Genomic DNA, 20,626 nt, shown 5'->3' with positions numbered 1-20,626 from the left:
ACAAACTCAAGCTGCAGAAAATAAAGATGACAAAATGGAGGGGTCAAGCGAATACTCTGTGGAGCATCTGATGTTTCAGTGTTCTCCTGGATGGAGGACCATTAGGCGCAGAAAGGAAGAGTATCTACAGAAACAGTAGATACCTGTGTAGGATATCAGGAAGTCAGGAAGAAAGCCATGCCTGGTTACTTGCCCAAACAGAGCACCACTATATACCAGGACTGTACACCATATGCCACCATACATCATATAGGGTGGCAAAAAGGACACCAATTTGCATTTGCATATCTATCTATATCTATGCACAAATTTAGAAATTATTATAATTTAAATAGAAATACAGTCCATCTCACCATAGTGGGGAAGACTGTAACCAGATGACCTGTGTGCCTTGCTCAGTTTGCTGTCCAGATGCCACTGATGGGCATCTTCAAGGCCCAGCTCTTCCTTCTGATGGTTCTTTATCTTTAAACTGGACTTGGACTGGACAACCCTTCAACTAGAGGACTGACCTCTGTAAAAGAGGACACATGGCCACTCTACACAGTCAAGCATTCATACACTGTGGCCTGCGAAGGGGCTTGATACTGCCAGGTTTCTCCCCTCCCAGACACCCATTTTTGCAGCCCCAGGCAACACGTAAAAGCAGATGAATTGCCTTCTTGGTGGGTCACCACCATTCTTGGGGTTCCACCAGCTGTGCAGGCTGGCTGGCCTTTACTTGGTTGTCTTCTTTGCGCTGCATTTTGGGCAACATACCCATCAACCCAATCTGGCCTGCATGACTGGTGAGCCACCCAGGAACAGGCCAGACTGTTGCTGTTGGTCTTTCCCCCTTGTCCGTCAGCAGCCCTATTCCCTGCCCACCCTGCACAACACTCACAAAATACTTTTCCATTCTCACATTTTTTAATTAAAAACAGAGGCTCATTATACAAACACCAAAGGAACAGCCCAAATTTTCACAGTCACCACATCTTGCGTCCCATCGCCCGTCTTGTACTTTCCCCCCTCGAAATCACGCGACCACCCTTAACCAGCCGGCCAGCCGGGTTTCTTCGTTGGATAGACAGGCCTCTTTCGAGTGGGAGGAAGCTGTATGGGTTAACTTCGGCACAGCAGCCATGAGTGCAATGCTTGTTCCAAACACTGTTCTATTGTCCTTCTGTCCTGAAGCTTAGTGCGAATACATACCGACTTCTAGCCACACCCAATGATTAGCGAGGCCCAGAGTGTACCAGATGCTATCACAGCACGGGCACACTGACTCTCTGTCAAGGATGAGAAACTTTGGACAGGATGGGGAGGGTAAACTACCAAGTGCGCTACCACAAAAGAGAAGAGTGGATATGAAAGAGATCCCCCTCCCCCCGCATCACAGATCTTACAAGCTCTAGATTTGGAGGTCAGACTAACGTCAACTGTGTTCGGCAAGTCTGCCCCATTTGGTTGAAGCTGGCTGGCTGCAGAGCTACTCCTGATTTCTAATGCAAAACAGACGATCATTCATGCCCAAACACTCTCCTTCTCTACAGTTCAGTGCACTTCTCAAAACAGCTCCTTCCACCAAATCTACTGAAGCCTTTATCTGCAGCGTGGGAGTGAGTTAATCTAGAATTCTGACTCCTGCATATACCCTGATTCTAAAACTGCAATTAATTTATTTTAATCTCACCGCCCCCACCCCACCCAGACTCAAGGGTGTATATCCTTATCTCATTGTAGCCTCGCAACAACCCTGAAAGGGAGGGAGGTTAGTTTGAGGGACAGCGACTTGCCCGAGGCTGCTCAGCAAGCATCATGGCTGAGTTGGGCTTTTTAATGTGGGTCTCTTATACGCAGTCCCAGCACTCTTGTCTACCAGCTCTGTGGCTGCCAATGGGCCAAGATGACACACAGCATCCCTCTTTCTTCCAAAGTTGATGGAATTGCAACCCCTAGCCGTAGTACTCTAACCGTTTGGCACCACTCTCTTCCCTTTCCACCTACTAGACACCACTTAGCTGGAAAACCTGGGGGGAAAACCTACTCAACACCCCTCCACACCACATCCTCCTGCAGCCTCCTGTGTGTTTGTCCCTTGCTTCTGGCAATATCTCCTCTGCAGTGCCCCTTGTTACTTCCATCATCTGGCTGTGGACTGGACTGTGCATGTTAATCTGGAGGAAGAGGGGAATAATGGCTTGCAGAGCAGAACAGCAATCATTAGGGTGCCTTTTTGCTGCCACAAATCACACACACACGCCCCTGAGCGATGAATCCTACCTGCCCACCCCTGAAGCAAATTCACTTATGCAAAAGGGCAGCTGAGCCAGAAAGGGTACACAAGAACTGCCAAAGCCAGAAGTCAGACTGAAGGGCTGAAGTCAGTTGGTGTGCAAGCTTGCTTGTTGAAGCATTCCAAACACAGAAGGCATGCTGTATGCTTTTCCTCAGGATAAAGTGCTTTCCTTGCATTCCGACCGGTGGCAGGAATTCTGTTTCCCCCAGTGAGGGCTTGTGATAGCCCTGGAAAGCCTGAGGCGGCAGGAACCACAGCGGTCTGCCGACACCAAACCGAAGAGATGGGACAAACAGGGGAGGTTTGGCACGGCCAGGAACTGCAAGGAGAGTGGGGGTGGGGAGGAAAGAAAGGCAGACACATAGACTGTTGGTAGCTTTCCCCCACCCAGTTCTGAGGATGAAACAGTCTCCCTTGGCACACACACAAGTCCCAGCGGGCTGAACCGAAGGCCAGGCCCCTGATCGCTGGGTTCTGCTGGTAACCCTTTCATTACACCAGGCGACAGAGCATGGAGAGGAATGTCTGCTTTTGTTTTCATCTTAAAGGGGTTGGGTGGAATCTGAGAGGAGATCCAATTGTGCGAGGGAGGGGTTTTCTCCCTTCTCTTCAGAAGAGGCAACGGTTTTTCTCAATGTGCCTGCCCCACAGGAATCCAGACGAGGGAAGCAGAGGCGAGGCGTAGGGGGTCATGCGCTCAAGAGCCCATAGGGGGAATTTCTCCCTGATCATTTCTTTTTGATTTCTGAGTAAATTATATTGCTTTCCGAAGGACGGGTGAGCCCTGGGGCTGGCTGAGGAGGGTTGTTGGCATTGAAAGCTAGTGTTGAATATTGTATGTCCTCTTCAACCTGCAAGAGAACATAAGCAGGGGTTGGAGGGAGCACAGGAAGATTAGGGGCAGGGCCCTGCCTTTTCGGGAATATTGGAGGCTCCTTCCTTGAATGTCCAGGTTTCATTAAAAAGGAAAAGCAACCACAGCACCGCCACAACACAAGTCTTAGGACTTTAACTTACACAGATGTAAGGCTATACTTGCAAAATGCATGCAATTCAATGTTTGAGCAATGTATTCATTGCTCAGTAAGCATCCAACCTGTTCCTCCCTTCCAGTGATCCGGGCAATGAGTGTTAAAGGCTCAGGGATAACCGGCAAGCACTCAGCATTTATTTTTAAATCCGATAAAACAGTAAATGTTGTTTTATCAATATGAAATGACTTCTAAACTTATTAGGCTCTCTATTTTGGCTCTGGCTGTTTTAACGTTGGTCTTTAGTCTTCCCCCTCTGCTGGTCTACCCTTCGGCCCGATTACCACAACATTTCTGGCTACTTGCCTGATTAAAGGCACAGGAGCAGACCCATAAGAAAAAGGTGCCAACCCTAGCTGCATTTCAGGAGACAAAGAAAAAAACAGCGGGCCCAAGAGAAAACTCATGTATCTCGTAGCAACCTTCCCTCTCACTTACAGATTTAATTCCCAAGGGATGGTTTCCAATTACGATTTTACCTCACATCTGCACTTGGTGGATAGTAAAATTCTCCTTATAACTTGGTGACGACAAACAGACTATACATATGGCCAACTTACCCAACTTACCCTGGAGCAAGGAAGCTGTCCCTGGAATACTTTGATTGTCTGTATGGGCACCATACTTTACTCACCTCTGCAGCTTTGAGATGAGAACCCTGGATTCCTGGGTCATCCGAATCCATTAGACTTAGGGATACCAACTGACCAGAAAAAAGGGAGTCTGGCTTGTACCTGTCGGTGCTTCCACATGGAGGACTCCTAGTGCTACCAGTCAAAGGACATTGTGCAGTTATCCTGTCTTTTCCTCCAGAATTGTTTTTGTGTGTGAAAAGATTAAAGATGGAGGAAGCAGTGGGAAAACACATGGAATGCAATGTTGTCTGGATCCCCACATAAAATTCTTTGAATGAGGCAGAGTGACTGCACAATAAAAGCCTCATCCGGAAGCACCCTGTGCCTTAACAGCTTGATCTACAGAAAACAGCAAGTGAAGCTGTTCATGGCATGGACATATATATTATTATCACTTGCGACATTCTGCAGATCAAGCTGCTGTTTAAGGCTAAACTACATGCTACGTTGAATACTTTCCCCTGCAATTCCCTGCCCCCAGGACTAAAAAAACAACAAAAAACCCTCCATTGGCATCAATGGAGGGTTTTTTTTTCTTTTCTTTTAGTCCCTGCAATGTGGGGGGAGGGGATTTTGGGGGAAAAAGTGGTTCGGTGGGAAGGTTTAAATCTCCCCTACCTGTGCATGGTGGCTCTTTGATCTGGATCAGGCCCCTGCACACTTACACAAAGGTAAACAAAATGGTTAGGATCAGCTGCATGCTATGTATTTAATGTAGCATGTAGTTTAGCCCTAAGAGAGACCGGAACAGGCCAGTAAAACAGCTGGGAACTCTAAGGAGTCTCTATTTCCTTCTCAGGACTGGGAATGGTCTCCAGAAGACCCCAGAACCTCTAATCTCCTCTGCTTTAACCATTCTCCCTTCTAGAGTTTGGAACATAACTCCAGAGTCTGGATACATCAGGGATCGTAAAGGTTCCATCCTTACCGGTCTGGGCTTGGTGTCAGTGACTCCCTGGTCTGAAATGACAGAGACAGGACAGAGACAGGATCAGGAAAACGGAATGCACAGCAGAGTCTGAACCCAAGCCCGCCAGAGACAAGTAGGAGGCGCTGAAAGCCCACCACAACTTCTGCTCCCAACCAAAAGGCTGAGACAAGCAAGTGCGGTCAGGGTGGGGGGAGGGGAGGGAGACTCCCACTAGGTAAGCAGAAGCAGGCAGGGTGAGCCGCATGAGTTGGATTCGTAGGCCAATGTGGTGCACAGAAAACACCTTGCCAGGATTCTTCCCTTAACATCAGGTTCTCCAGGTCCCAAAAGGGCCCAGAGACCTTTACATGCTGCATAGAAAGGGAAGTTCCACACATGTGTGCAGTGTCCATCACCAACTAAAGCGCAGTGATGCACAAAAAGGCCCAGGAGGAAAACGTTCTCCCTTTATGCAAATCTTAAAGACCCAGGAACTTTCCCAGAGTCTGGATCCTGCCACCCTACCTTATAATGAACAAGATAAACAGCCTCTCAGCTTGACAAGTGAGACAGGGGCTGTGAGCGGGGGCGGGGGGGGGGGCTTCCTCCTCATTTCAGCCCTTCCCCCTTGCTCCAACCCCACTTGCCTCCCCTTCCTACCTGTGCTGGGTCCTGAGCACTCCAAGGCCAGTGAGAGGCAGAGAGAGGGAGCCACCTGCTTCCACCCTCAGCCCTCAATTCTTCACTTCCATCCCTTGCTTCAACGTGAAGCTTAAGCGTGATGAAGAGGCAGGCACAGAACTGATAGATGTGATTCTGGGGAGATCATGGTGGCGACGCAGGACAGATGTAGCCATTTCCTGGAGAGACCTGTCTGGGCAGCCCCACCACCTCCCTCAAGCCCCTCATGTGAACTCCAGCTTTTTCCACCACCAAGCCATTCTAGGGCTGCTGCAGCACGAATCCCAGAAGATGATTCAGGGTTTGGGAGCAGAAAGAATGACAGGGGAGAGAAAAACACCAGCACTCCACAGAAAACAGTAGCTTCCTTTCCTCCAGGAATTGAGACCACAGTAGCAGGGTCAGGGAAGAGATCCTCAGCCAGACATTTAGAAATGGGATCTGGAGCAGCTGCGAAGTCCTTTCCCCACCGAAACAAAGATCCTATAGGAGTTTCCCATGAAGCATCTGGATTGGGGATGAAGTAGTCTACTTCCCCTTGCTTTGGCACAGATGTGCACGGGAAGACCATCTACCTTCTTTGCAGCTTCAGCACAGGTGACTTGGACAGGCTCCCCCTAAATCGTGGGGCAGCTTGGTGGTGGTGGTGGTGAGATCAGCATAGAGCACACGGCATGCATCACACAGGCCCCGGCCCAGCCCATAGGGCTGATACTTACTGCGGCCGGGTGCAGAGGGTATGTTTCCATTGGATGCGTGCTGCTCCGTCCTCCTAGGTAAACAGCAGACACTGTGTGATCTTATAACAAGCAGGGTTCCCTCCCGCAGCAGAGCCTCTTCTTATCTCTTGTCTTATACCACTGACTGTGACCAGTCATCTGAAATAATGCATGTGTCTTCCTTCCTTCCTTTTTATATCTTGCCACTGATCACTCCAACGTTTTTCAAGCTTTCTAACTGAAGGAACCCCTTGCTGTATTTGACCTGTCTTGCAAAGGCGTGCTTGCAAAGAAAACCCCATTGGTTTGCAGAGAATTCTGGGACATATTCGAAGGCTCGCTCTGTTCACATTTGACACTGACCAGACCTTTGGGGCCTCACAGTTTCCCTGGGCGAACTGAGAGCAGGGCTAGAACACACTCAACATGTCTCTGTGGCTGCATATTGTACACAAAAGAATAGATAAATCAGTAGATGTGCAGCAATCTTTCTGAGAAGTTTGTCTGCCACTGCTTGTGGTTTTATGGGGGACATCTGAGTTCCTCAGGCCACCTCTCTCATACACCCACACACAGAGCTGGGGTTGGAGGTAGACTTGCCACCAGGCTCAGTGGTAGTGATGGTATTATTAGGAGTGGTGGCAGCAGCTGACTGAATCTTTACAAATAATTATTTTGCTGCAAGGGGCAACAGCAGCTACATTAGTGCTCTTGGCCATTTTCTTTCCCCAAAGAAAGCATTGTTCTGAGGTATTCTGTGTACATGGGGGGAGGGGGAGAGAATGGCAGTTGCATCCCACCCCAAATCCCTGAAATTCCTATTTTGGTGATTATCACCTTAGCCCTAATTGGAACTGATATTCTCTCAAAAAAAATTCTTATACTCTTTCCAACAATTTGGATTTCTATTTGAATTTAAGGGCTATAGAAAGATGAAATATTAAAGTGTTGAGTTTGGCAAGATAGTACTTGGCCTTGTTGCCTTATCATTTCGACAATACTGAAGACTCCCCCCCCCCTTTTCTTTTTAAAGGGTGTATCCAGTCAAACCTGGTCTAGTCATCAACTGCCTCCCTCTCTGTAGGTACAGTTTAGAGTTACTAGTTTCAATAGAGGACAGGCCTCCTGTGCCTTTGCTAGTTATATCAAAGAGGGAATTATAGCTGTTGCAACTTCTCCCATCAAAGCATTACAGTGGGAGCAGAAGTTTATTTTGCTCCACTTTGAACTTGGCTACCCTAGTTAGTGTTTGTGTGCTTGGGCAGGAGAGAGGCATAAACTGTAGGACACTTATTGCTTGCAAGTGACATGTGGGGCAGGACTCCAACCCAGGATGGAGAGGCAGGAAAGAAACCCCCACCAGTGAGGCAGCATCAAACCCTGCGAGTGAGCAAAGAGACAAATCAAACCAGGTAAACAGAGCAGGAAGGTCCTCGAGAAGCTGGCGAGATGGCAAATTCCAGGGTGGGGAGCAATCCAAGGAGACCAGAAAGGGATACTTACCCCAAGGAAGTCTTGGCACACAGGAAATACAGCAGACCTGAAATGAGCACTACTCCAGCCAGACATCCTATGACAATCCCAACAATGGCTCCGCCAGAGAGACTACCATCACCGTTTCCTGGTTTAACAACTGGAAGATGGGAAAGAGAAGACTTATGAGGTTTGGAAAGCTTCGACCATGCCTTTTAGTGCTGGCTCCAGGTTTTTGAGGGCCCTTGGGCAACACACCCTCAATGGGCCCCCTCCCTCAGTGAGTCTGCCTTCTCACCTCCATCGTCACCTGCTACTCTTGCTTCTCACCCTCTTTCTCATCATTGCTACCACTGGCTTGCTAGACGGGCAGAGTCCCAGTGAGCAGGGAGGCAGCGGCATCTACTGCTCCTCCTTCCCACCACCACCATTGTCTGGGCCAGAGTGAGAAGCAGGTAAACAAGCAGCTTGCAAGGGAGAGGAGAAGGAGAAACTCCAGGGGGCTCTTGTCAACGGGTCCCTACTGGGGCATGGGCCTTCAGCAGGTACACAACCATGCCTACTCTTGACACCGGCCCTGATGGTTTTCCCTACCCATCTGAGTACATGAACGCAGGACACCCATCAATAAAGCCACCCCTTCTCAACCTCAAGACAAGATGGCCATTTAACTGTTTTTTGTTTTTACTGTCTCAGCTCTGCCTCCTATGGCTTTCAACAGCAGTCTGACAGCCAGAAAAATTTAGCTAGTGGGTTTTTTTTCTGCCATGGAGAAAAATAGTGAAGAAAAGCTTCACCTGCTTAATTTCTGCATGCCTGGCTACTGTTAAAGGCAGAGCAGCAGAAGCTGTAAAAAAAAGGAAAGAAAAAGAAACACCAACTTTATCCCAGACTTGACTCTGGGTTTGATGCAATGAGGCTTCTCAAGTCTCAGTTCACATCCCCATTCCTCTCAAGCGCTGGACTTAACTAGAATGGGGGCTCAGAAGGGCTTAGCTCTGGAATTGATTTCCAGCGCTCTCAAGCATCTCAAATAACAAAATGTCCTTGGATATGTGCAGAATGCCTTTTCTTGACCACTGAGTACTCACCAGAAATTACAAGTTGGCACCACATTACCTGGGGCTACAGGAAAGAGCTTCTTGACCTAAAGGTATAAGGTTTCAGCCCCCAACTCTTCTCATTTTTGAAAGAAATTTAAAAAATAATAGAGTCTTGCTATTTTGACACTAAGAACACATATGTAAGATCACAATGTGGATTAGCTTCCCCTTAACTGGCTGTTCAACCACTCTGTGCCCCTTCCCATGTTTTCCTTGCAGTGTGGGAGCCACTGCAGCGCAGGTCCTTTCTACGCTGTCAGTGCAACGCCAGAAGCCCTGGGCTGTGCTACAGCTGCTCTCCAGGCAAGCATTGCCAAGTTTCCAGAAGGGACAACTCTGGTGTGAGGACGAGCTGTGGGTTCTTCCCATGAAGATTCTTCCCATGAGCTCTGGGGTTTCTGGACATGCATTTGTAAGCAGGGAGGAGTAACACGAGAAGGGAGTCTTCTATCATACTCCCAGAGACCCTTCCGATGCATAGTTATGGGAGAAGAGGGGATTCTATTTCTACTCCATCTTAAATGACTATGTTTATGTAACCAGGGGGGGTGGCCGTCGTTCTAGATTAAAATTCTTGCCAGATACGTTGATGGTGCTGTATAAGACAACACAACAACAACAAGGACTGCAAATTTGCAGCCCTTGTACCTTTAAGATCTGCATTTCCCCAGATGTCCAGTAGGCCAGACATACTTCTGGCTGAATTAAAATGGGAGGCGTACTTGTTGCTGTCTTGCCACAAACATGTAGGGTGTGTAAGAGTAAGAATTAATTAATCAGCCTTAAATCAAGTCCACCCTTTACGTGCCTGCCTGTGCCACTCACCTGAACATGCCCTCCTGCTCAAAATGAGGCAAGGCAAAAGTAGGGGCATGTGCGGCCTCCATTGAGGGGGTACGTAATCATTTATTTAGAATACTTATATCCTGCTATATAGCACTGAGAAGCTATCAAAGCGGATTACAAAATACTCTCAAAATAAAATCGCACTCAAATGTATTACAGCCGCTTTCCTCAACATGGGTGCCCTCCAGATGTGATGGACTGCAACTCCCATCATTCCCAGACAGCATGACCAATTGCAGCCCAACACTTCTGGATGACACCACATTGGGGGAAGCTGTAGGACAGGAACAGAACATGCACAGTGTCCATACGGAACCAAGACTATTCAGGCATCTTTTCCTGTCCTTGTCTAGTGCTTTCCTGCTGTCGTGCCTGGTAGCACTGCCCCCACCAAAATCCTCTGAGACAAGGGAGTGGAGCAGAGCCGCTGGATTTGGTCTGTCCTACGACGGAAGCTGGGCAATCCAGCTGTGTCTGTATGGCAAGTGTGAATGAATGATCCCATGTAGGGAAGGGTGAGAATTTTGTTTCAGTTCGGGTTCAGTTTGATGAGAATTTACTAAAATTCACAAAGTTCTCCATATCTGGGACAAAAAGAACTTGAGATTTTTTAAAAAATCCAAATGTGGAAGAAACCAAAATGGACAGATTTCTCCCTCCATGCTCAGGGCTCTGAGTGCTTTGCTCTTAAAAGTCTGGGTTTGAATCCCGGCCTGTTCAACCATGTTTGTGCTGAACTGAAGTTGCCACCTCTTTTTTCAGACAGGTGCCTCATCATTAACAGCTTTATGGCAGGTAGGTACATGGTTTGTGGCCCTCTCCATTCTGGGAAAAGCTGTACCTGTTGAATTTCGCTGGTGCAGAAGGTGAGAATTTCATTTTGATAAGAATTTACCAAAAAAACACAAAGTTCTTCATATCTGGGAGAGAAAGAACTTGAGATTTAAAAAATTCAAATAGGGGAGAAAGCGAAACTGACAGATCCAGTGCCCTCAGTGAAGAGACAAGTTGGTCTCCTCTTCTGTGGGTTGCTGATTTGGGCTTACAGGGCGTTTTGTTATTCAACTAATCTATTTCTTATGACACACTAGCAGTTCTCTCATGGCACACAGTTTCAAAACTGCTGTTTTAAATCCATCACAGATTTAGAACAGAACTACCACAGCTTCTCCTGCCTGGTTCCTCTGTTTAGTCTGCCCCCTCCTCCATGGCACCTCTGGATCCATCTCACTACAGCTAGTGAAGGAAAGGGGGATGTACAACTGGGGTGGGGGGAAACAGGTAGGAGAAGCCACAGCTGTCTGGTCTCCAGATTCAGCGGCGGACTCTGAAAAGATACAACGAGAATCTCCAGGATGCAACCTGGCAACCTGGAATATGAAGCAAAAGGGTGTGATCGCATTGTGGGCCGTGATTTGTATTTGCTATACTCCTATGGTCCTACTCAACTTGTACAGCTTCAAAAACCAATGTTCACGAGGTATATACATCTCACACGCACTTCCAGTGCCACCGACTCCTTTAAAAACAATGCACACACACACGAACACCAACATTGTAGAAGTTTTCACAAAGTTTCCAGCATTCAGGAACAAGGACAGAAAACAAGTTTAGGTTTGCCTTAAAACATATAAAATAAAAATCCTGCTCCTGTACCTTTAACTGTATTCTGACATGCAAAGATTTAGTATGCGAAGCTTTTCCTGGCAGGAAGGTGCCATGATGGGGAAAAGCAGCCTTGAAAATAAGCCCCAAAACTTACTAGCCTGCATCTTTTTTTACTGGACTGCTGGAGGCTGGCTGAAGAGGAATGGAAAGCTCCACCCCTCTTGTAGAAGCCCACTGCTTTTCTATGCCAGGCATGGAGGAGGGGGCTTCCCTCCTCTGCCAGCCTGCTGGGGACAGAGCCTATTTCAGTGCTGGGCACAGAGGAGGGACGGAGCATCCCATCCCTTCTTTGCCAGCGTGCTCACTTGTCTGCATGAAATTCCTTGTCGCCTATGGTGATTAGGTGAGTGCTTAAATACAAGGCTGGAGAAAGGTTTTACCCTATTACCTTTCTGCGTATCAGGCTATAGTTAAAATTTAATTTACTCGAAGTCATTTATTGTTTGATTATATCTCATCTTATTTTGTTATATTTTATCTGCTGACATTGTAAGCCACCCTGAGTAGCCATTTTGCCTAGAAAGGTGGGATATGAATTGTAGTATAAATAAGGGCACAGGAGTAGGCCACCGAAAGGCAACCCTAAACAAATCAATAGGTTGGATCCAGACTGTTAGTTGCATATAGCTCCATTCAAATCAATGGGCACTGCCATTATTAACTTGTCCTATTGATTTCAATGGAACCTATGTGCAACTAAGTCTGGATCCAATCCTATGCTCCCTACAAAAAGTCAGTCACATCCTCCCATATACAACCTGCCTCCAGCCCAGATTGGCCACTTCCCTGCATAACCAGATCCAGGTGGGACTGGGGGATTCCAAATATTGGCAGAATCAGAGGCAAACACGGGATGGGTTGTCAGTCCTGGAGACTCACCCTTGTTTGTCAACTTCACAATGACAGAGTCTGAGGCAGTGCGATTGGTCTCGGTGTTGTAAGCCTGGCAGGTGTAATTCCCTTCATCTTCCCAGGCGTTCAAGTGAACACTGAAGGTATCTTTTGCCACATTCTGATCAGTATTATTGAAAAGCCACCGAAACTCCAGAGGGAAGGAGTCCACAGTACACAGCAGAGCCAAATTGGAACCAAGTTGCATTGATACGGTTCCTGATTGGTTCAGATGAACCTCATAAGGCCCATCTAGAAAGGAAACAAAGTAGAATCAGGGTGACTGGAAACAAGGGAGGGGTACTTGGCCCTGTGTGCACAGCTGCTATGCACCACCCCACAGGCAGGGTACATTATGTCCAGTAACAGAGGCTATATGCCTCTCTGTACCAGTTGCTGGGGAACACGAGTGCTATTGAACTCATGTCCCTCCTGTAGTGGGCTTCCCACTGGGGCATCTGTTTGTAACAGAATAAGTAACAGAATACTTACCTAGATGGGCCTTTGGTCTGGCCCAGCATGGCTCTTCTTATGCTCACTGTTTCTAGGCCAGCAAAAGACCTGACAACCTTGGGCTCAGGAACAGGGCTTAATCTGAGATAGGGTTCACTGAGGTGTAGTTCTGGAAGCTGTTTTCAACATTGGGGCTCAGTTTTGGAATGCATGATTTTATGTATAGAGGAGCAAGCACCCTTGAGCATCTGTGGAGTGGCTTTTGGTTACCACTGAAGTGCCACCATTAGCAGACCTCCATACATCAAGGGTCTTGCAGGCTCCCAGCAGGTGTGAGCTCCAGCCTCTCCCATTTGGGAAATGGGGGTGGATCCCGATGAGACATCACTAACACCCTCCCTGCCACACACCTGCAGCAAAGGCAAGAGGAAAGGTGTAGTCAAATTGGAATTACTCACATGCCACAACTATGTTAGCTGAGTTGCTTGAATTGCGGCTGACAAGGTTGCTGGCCACACATGTATAGTTCCCTGCATCATCTCTGGTGATGCCAGGTAGTGTGAGGGTTCGGTTCAGGTCAGATAGTCCTGCCATATCTGGGACAGTTTTACCATCCTTCAACCAGGAGACGATGACCCTGGAGTTGTTGGAAGTTTTACAGTGCAAGATGACAGTCTCGTTCTCCACCGTCCTGATTTTGTCAGGCGATAGAATTGGTCTGGAGAGCATTTCTGCACACAAAATAGAAAGATGGTTATCCTTCCTGGGTCCTTATGGCCTCTAAATCTGGGCAAGGTTCCATCAAGTGTGGCCAGTAAGGAATGACATCTTTAGGCCACTCCTCCAGATAGGAAGGCTCCTCTTCAGTACATTGCTGCTAGCGTGTATGAGGGATTGCATGATCTATAGAGCAGAATCATGTTATTTTGGAAGTATAACATAGGATTATTATACTAAAGTGTTTCAGGAATTTGAGCATTATCGAGGTCATGGGTTGTTCTGAACGCCACTGCTGCTTGTGTGGTAGAACACACACAAAGCGGGAGGGGTCATGAGTGTGTGGGTGTTTCCAGATGGAGGGCTCCTAATCCTAGGAATCAGAAGGTATTGTCCAGCAAATTCCATCTTTTCATCCCTAACAGGTTTTGTTTTTTTTTAAATAAGAAAAAGGATGGAAGAAATGGTGGGAAAACCTGGGAGAGTTATAAGTGGAAGATGGCATCATCTGGACCCCCGGTAAAGTTCCATGACTGAGGCACATCAATGGTGCCATAAAAGCCTCATCTGCAAGCACCCAGCATGCTGGGTGTGTGTGTATGTGGGGGCACATTTTGGCCTGCCACATTTGGCAACCTTGCCTGACCAGGGCAAGATCTCTTGGAGAGGAAAGAAGTCATGAAGCTTAGCAAAAACCCTTGCTGCTTCCATCGGAGTCTCCCTAAAAGTCCCTTTTAGAAGCAATTTGTAAGGCAAAGTGTGATTTAATAGAGTTTTTACAGATGAGCAATTGAGAAAAAGTGTGTGGCCACATGCAACTAACAATTAAGAGGCATCATCTGCAATATCCCAGAGGCTGTTATGAAAATGAGGTTTTAGTTCCTGCTTTTCCCCCCCTCTTTCTTTTTCAGCAAAATATATTGGGTTGGCCATTTTTACAACCCACTGGTGTTCAATTCTGAGTGAATGTCCCTTGTCCCATAAAGAAGTTGGACACCAATAGCCAAGCAGGGGCACAGAAAGGTGTTGTCATTTTTGCAGGGTAAACATTATATGGGGAGCGTGCTGCCAGTGCTTAATGAGGGTAGTTTATACAGTTCTGTATTGGTAGTGTCCAAATATTGTACAGAGCTGAATGGATGCATGGTTTGTTGCACCTTTGAGTCCCTTTAGCTGCAATCCTATGGCACCAGGGAGGGCATCCCAGGGGCTACACAACTTTTTCAGATCTCCCTCTCTGAGGGCAGAGAGTCCATTCTTGGAGATGGAGGTCTGACCTTGATTGCCCCCTCCCAGCACCTGCAACTACACACATCCGCAGCCCTTATTTATTTATTTATTTATTTATTCATTGCATTTATATCCCGCCTTTTTTCCTCTTGCCCTCCCTGTTGTTGGAGCTCCAATGTCAGGAGAGGCAAAAAGCAGGATGCCTGGCAATCCTGGTCTCCCATGGGATCCAAATCCCTCTTAGTCCCTGGACATGACCTCAACACAGGGGGAAATGTACACCATAATTTTCATTCCATTGCTTGCACTGATTTTATTGTATTAGTACTGTACCCTTTGGGATTATTTTATAATGAAAAGTGGGTAACAAATAAATAAATATAGGCAAGGAAGTCCAGGCAGGTGTCCAATGACACTGACCGAACACCAGTGCTGACTCCATGGGTCAAAACTGACCTTCTCTGAGAATGTGGATGGGGAGACATTTTTCTCTCTCTCTCATAATACTAGAACCAAGGGTCATCCTATGAAGCTGATTGGTTGGAGATTCAGGACAGATAAAAGGGCGGACTTCTTGGGGGTTGGACTCGATGGCCTTGTAGGCCCCTTCCAACCCTATTATTCTATGATTCACACAGTGCATAGTTAAACTATAGAATTCACTGCCACAGGGTGTAGTGATGGCCACCAATTTGGATGGCTTTAAAAGGGGGTTGGCAAATTCCTGGAGGAAAAGGCTATCAGTGGCTACTAGTCCTGATGGATATGTGCTACCTCCAGTACCAGAAGCAGTGAGCCTACGTACACTAGTTGCCGGGGAACATAGGTGGGAGGGTGCCATTGCACTCATGCCCTGCTTGTGGGTTCCCAGTTGACTGCTGGTCGGCCACTGTGTGAACAGAATGCTGGACTAGATGGACCCTTGGTCTGATCCAGCAGGGCTCTTCTGATGTTCACTGACTAAGGAGCCACAGCCACAAACCTCATGGCGAGGCTCAGAGATGGAGCAACATGTTTTGGGGTTGGTGCAGCATGATTTAATCAGATTTAGATAGGCTTGTTATGCGTTTTGTATTTAAATTAGATTGTATGTGTGTGTGCTTTTCTTTGTGGCATTCAAAACAATTTTTTTAAAGGAAAGAAACAAAGAGACAAGCAAAGAGCAATGGGAACTATAGTTTGGAAGGGTGGTGAGAACAGTTCCTTCAGGCTCCTTACGGAATTACCAGGATTCAGTCCCTGGGTACCATGACATGTTAACAGGTTTGAAAGGCAGTTTCAAGAAGAACATGCCTCAGATGCAACACAGTGCATTACACACAGTTGTCACTGAGACATGACTATATCGGCTGGGATATTCCCTAGGGTGACTAAAAAAACACCATGCTATTTCTCACTTCAGGGGTTTTTATCGGCACAGTAAGGAAATGCAAGAAAGCAGAAAAGAAGTTAGCAGTATTAACTGTAGCAATTGGGATGCACTCTGGGGAAAGAAGCTGGTGGACGCAAATACACCCCAAAAGCCACTTCAGGGTTCATAGACAATGGATGTTGGACACTGTGGGTGAATCAGAGGTGAATGGGTGGCACAGGAGAGACAAAGGAAACAAAGAAGTGATTTACAGATTCCAGGAAGAGAAATGACAGTGCAAACAGAATGAGAAAGCAGCTTTTGCCAACAACCACTGCCACCAGCTCCTCCCTTCCAATCCAACCAGCTATTTAGCTTCTCCTGTCAGGAAGCAACATGACAATGGTACAAAGTTCTGGACAGCATTTAATAAATATCATCATCAGAGAGAACCAGCAACAATTCAGGTGGAAACTGGAACCAGACCTGGAGCCAGAATTTTTCAGAACTGAGTAAGACCCATGACCCATTGTCCTAGCAGTCAGCTAGAAGAGGCATTCACACGATCCCTTAGCACAATTTAGCCATCTGATAATCTGAGCTGTCTGTACACAGTTATTTAAACAATAAGTAAATAAATCCATGTTACTCCAGGGAATCCCAATTCTGTGCCCAGAGAAGTGGAATTCTGTGACCTAGGGTGCTTTCAGTTGGACAGCTCCTAGCACCAGCAATCAAAACCACATTCCATCTTTCTCTTCTTAGGGCGTAATCCTATGCATGTTTAGACAGAGAAAAGGCCTACAACTCCCAGCATTCCCCAGTCAGCAAGGCTGGCATGCATAGGATTGTGTCTAAGCATGCATAGGATTGTGCCCTTAATGGATTTTTTTGTGGTAAGGAAAAAGAAAACAGAAGAAGCACTGGGAAAACATGGGAGGGTTACAAATAGATGTTGTCATCTGGACCCCTCATAAAATTCCATGTTTGAAGCAGGGCAATTGCACCATAAAAGCCTCATCTGGAAGGCTTTTGCCTAATTCCTCTCATTTGCATAATTTATTCTGCGATTTCTGCTTTGTATAACTGATTCTTTAATGAGCTTCCGCCATGCATTAAAAACGTTGTTGTTCAGGCAGGCATTTGGGGTGGGTTAGGGTATTTTAGAAATGTTTTTATTGTAGAATTTTATTGTTTTAAACTGTTTTTATTGTATGTTGTACATCGCCCAGTGGCTGGGTGACCAGCCAGATGGGCGATTAATAAATTTAATAATAAATAAATAAATAAATAAATAATTCTGGGTTTCTTAGTCATGTGGAAGGAAAGGCAATCCCTAATAACTGGAAATTTTCTTTAACTTCTCTGGCTTCTGAGATTTCAGCAGCTAGTTCCCCACACACTTTCAAGCAGATCTTCACAACCATAAGGACTAGAAGCTTCTACTTTTTTAAATGAAAACTGAGATTTTTAGGAAGCTGGTTTCCATAGTGCTAACTGTATTTCCCTAAATGCAGGATGAGAACTCCCAGCCAGGGACAATTATGGTTTCTGTTGCACACAAGAACGAAAAACAACAACTGCTTATTTGGGTACATGAAAATATTTGCAAAATATGCACATCCATAACTCCCATGCACTAAATGCATGCTTAGGAGGAGAATGGCTCAGAGCACTCAGAGCAATGAATCCCAGTCATGCTGGTTTAAAACTATCTAGTTGGCACCGCCCAAAGGGCAGCGAAACAGTTGCAGATAATCTGTTGGCAAACAAAGAATTAAGCCCAGCTCAAGAAATCTGAGTTGCTTAGCTGGAATTTCCCTCAATGGCTTGGAACTTTTTCAAATCCCTCTGTTTCCTGCTACTACTCTCATTTTTCATGTTATGATGCCTTAAAGTATTGTCTTCTTCTGTTGTTATTGTTGCTGCAGAATCCCAGCATGAACCTCATTCTGTCATGAGGGGGATTTATTTGGGATCCGAGATTGCACAGAATGGAGAGCACGCTACGATGGGGTCAGTGATAATCCAGGGTTGGGGAATGTGTGGCCCTCCAGATGTTGATGGACTGCAGCTCCCATCAGCCCTAGCCAGCAGTCAGTGGGTAGATGATGGGAGTTGCAGTACAACAGAATTTGGAGGGCCACATTTATTATTTATTATAGAATTTATACACCGCTCTACATTGAGAGCTACTAGAGCAGTGTGCAGTAAATTAAAACACAAAATGCAAATGTTACAGTCAAAGCAAATAGATCAATAAAACAGGCTGGAATTTACTCATCAGTCAAGAAAGGCTTGGCTGAAAAGAAAAGTCTTCAGCAAATATCAAAACCATATTAGCATAAGTGCGTGCCTGGTTTAAGTTGGAAGGGCATTCCATAGGGTGGGGGCAACCACACTAAAGGCCCTACTCCTGGTGGTTTCCAAGCAGATCATGGCCCCATGTGGGACCACCAGGACAGCCTCTTCAGAAGACCTCAGTTAATGGGCAGGATAAGGGAGAAAGCTTGGTCCCAAGTTGTCTTGGCCCCAAGTTGCTCAGAGCTTTATGGACTAGTACAAGAACCTTAAGCCAGGCCTGGCAGCAGATGGACAGCCAGTGCCAAGCCCCCAGAAAAGGTGTACATATTGATATGGAGTGGCACCTGACAACAGCTGGGCAGCTGCATTCTGCACTAGCTGCAGCTTCCAGACCAGCCTCAAGGGCAGTCCCACACATTCCCCATTCCTCTGACAAACCCAGCTCTTACAAAGACAGTTGCTGAGCCATTGTTTCCCAGATCAGAGTGGTGGAGCCAACTTTGAGCCTGGCCTCTCAAGGTAAACATTTCTTAAGATGGACTACTTCCTGCCGACAGGTGGCTGTCCATCTTCAACATATGGCTTTCCCTACAGCCCCACAGGGTGCCATCTTTGATACAAGAGATATGCTAGCACCAATCTCCTACTTTGCCCAATATTATATACTATGATAGCAGTTCTCCAAGGTTTTAACCAGAGGCCTTTTTGAATTCTGCTATCTGACAGCTTTAAAGCACATACAGGGCTGGGGTCGGCACCTGGTATCCTTGGGCACCTGTCAGGGCTCCATCACAGCTTGCCACTGAAGGGTATTTCATTTTTTCTGGCCCAAGCACTCAGTGCAGTGCCTGGAATTGGGGTCTAGCTGCCATTTTAATTTCCACAGTGCCCCAATGGCATTGTGGGAAATTAAAATGGTGGCTAGACCCAGCTACCTGGTGTTGCATGGAATGTTGCCCACCCCTGCCAGGTAAGCCTGCCATGGACCACTGACAGAAGGATGGGCCCCACCAGGGCATACTTTGCCCAGGGCTTTCTTAAAACTGAAACCAGGCCCAAGATACACACACACACACACACACACACACACTTTATTTATACCACTTTAACTGTCATAGCTTTCCCCAAACCATCTTGGGAATCATTGCTTGGCAACGGTGTTGAGAGTTCTCCATTAAAGATTGGTAACTTCCTTCACAGAACTAGGGTTCCCAAGAATCTTGGTGGGACAGAAAATAACCATGCTACTCACAGCTTCCAAGCCGCATGGTGGACTTGGACGTAGTGCTAAAAGTCTTTTCTTTCTTGAAATAGAGCTAGATACAGTCTTGCTCAGTATACACTGATGGAAGAAATTTACCATCTCGGGTACAGGAGCAAATATTTATACTCCCCTATTCAGCTGATATACATACATATCGCTTGGTGAGAAGTCAACGATCTTACTAGTTTAAAAATTGTTGGCTTTATGTAGAATCTCTGCAATTATGAGATATTACTTGTAATTAAGGCCATCTCGGTCGAAACGTGTATGGGACAGGGGCATTGTAAAACGTGTATAGCCCGGTATAGATACCAGTTATCATAATACATACATTGCCCAGAGTGGCTGGGTGACCAGTCAGATGGGCGATTAATAAATTTAATAAATAAATAAATAAATAATGCGTGTGTAGGGAATACTTGAGGACTGTTTATAGATCTTTTTAACCTTGTTTGTAATATTTTATTAAAACCTTGTTTTTAATTGTATATAAGAATTGGTTATATATTTAACACCCCTGTGTGTATATATAGTTTCCTATAACCTATATTGTTTGGAGGACTCCTACAACTAAAGCATCAGATTTTGTCCCCCTTTCCAGGCCAATATATGTTGGATACAAAGACCTGTGTTGTAACGCAGTATTTTTGTTATCAAGGAAAGACAGGTAAGCACTCTGGGTTACCAACAGGCACCACAAGGTAGCTGATGGGTTTGAACTGGCAAGTATCTATTTATCCATCTATATCCAGCCATGAGAGTTGCCGTCTTTTAACTTGGCACTTTATGTACAGTCCAGTCATTCACTGCATCAATGGGGCAAAATGAGTAGGGGATCAAAGAACTTCCTATAACCCAAGTATATAATCATGGGCACTAGTCACATTTGTTTTAATTATTTTAGCTATTAAAAAAAGAATTGAAAAGCAAGTCACTAATGCCCAACTGCCATTAATATAATCTTATTATCCTAAGACAGCAATTTCAGAGTGGGTATAGCCAACAAAACAACATCACTATGTATTATCTCTCTGAAAATCGCCTTACCTTTATTAGTTCTTTCCCCTAT

At 46.2% G+C, this 20,626-nt stretch overlaps 1 protein-coding gene across 3 annotated transcripts in view; it reads right to left on the bottom strand.

Moving 5' to 3' along the window:
- Positions 1–893: 893 nt before the first annotated feature.
- The window catches only part of LOC146337657 (cell adhesion molecule CEACAM1-like), a 50,150-nt gene continuing 30,417 nt past the window's right edge, over positions 894–20,626 (bottom strand). The window contains exons 5-10 of one of the 3 annotated variants that reach the window (XM_084815038.1): positions 13,150–13,422; positions 12,227–12,490; positions 7,761–7,890; positions 6,258–6,310; positions 4,876–4,907; positions 894–3,132 (exon numbers count right to left, since the gene is read on the bottom strand). In XM_084815038.1, coding sequence (XP_084671164.1) covers positions 3,010–3,132; positions 4,876–4,907; positions 6,258–6,310; positions 7,761–7,890; positions 12,227–12,490; positions 13,150–13,422 — 875 coding nt within the window. In that variant the 3' untranslated portion in view covers positions 894–3,009. The remainder of the gene's footprint in view (positions 3,133–4,875; positions 4,908–6,257; positions 6,311–7,760; positions 7,891–12,226; positions 12,491–13,149; positions 13,423–20,626) is intronic. The other 2 variants (XM_084815040.1, XM_084815039.1) reach the window with 2 other exon arrangements.

Source organism: Heloderma suspectum, chromosome 10 (genome assembly GCF_057233095.1).
Source record: "Heloderma suspectum isolate Gila_16-S chromosome 10, 16-S_ref, whole genome shotgun sequence".
NCBI lineage: Eukaryota > Metazoa > Chordata > Lepidosauria > Squamata > Helodermatidae > Heloderma > Heloderma suspectum.
The sequence above is the reverse complement of the archived record's forward strand: the minus strand, read 5'-3'. Positions and strand labels throughout refer to the sequence as shown.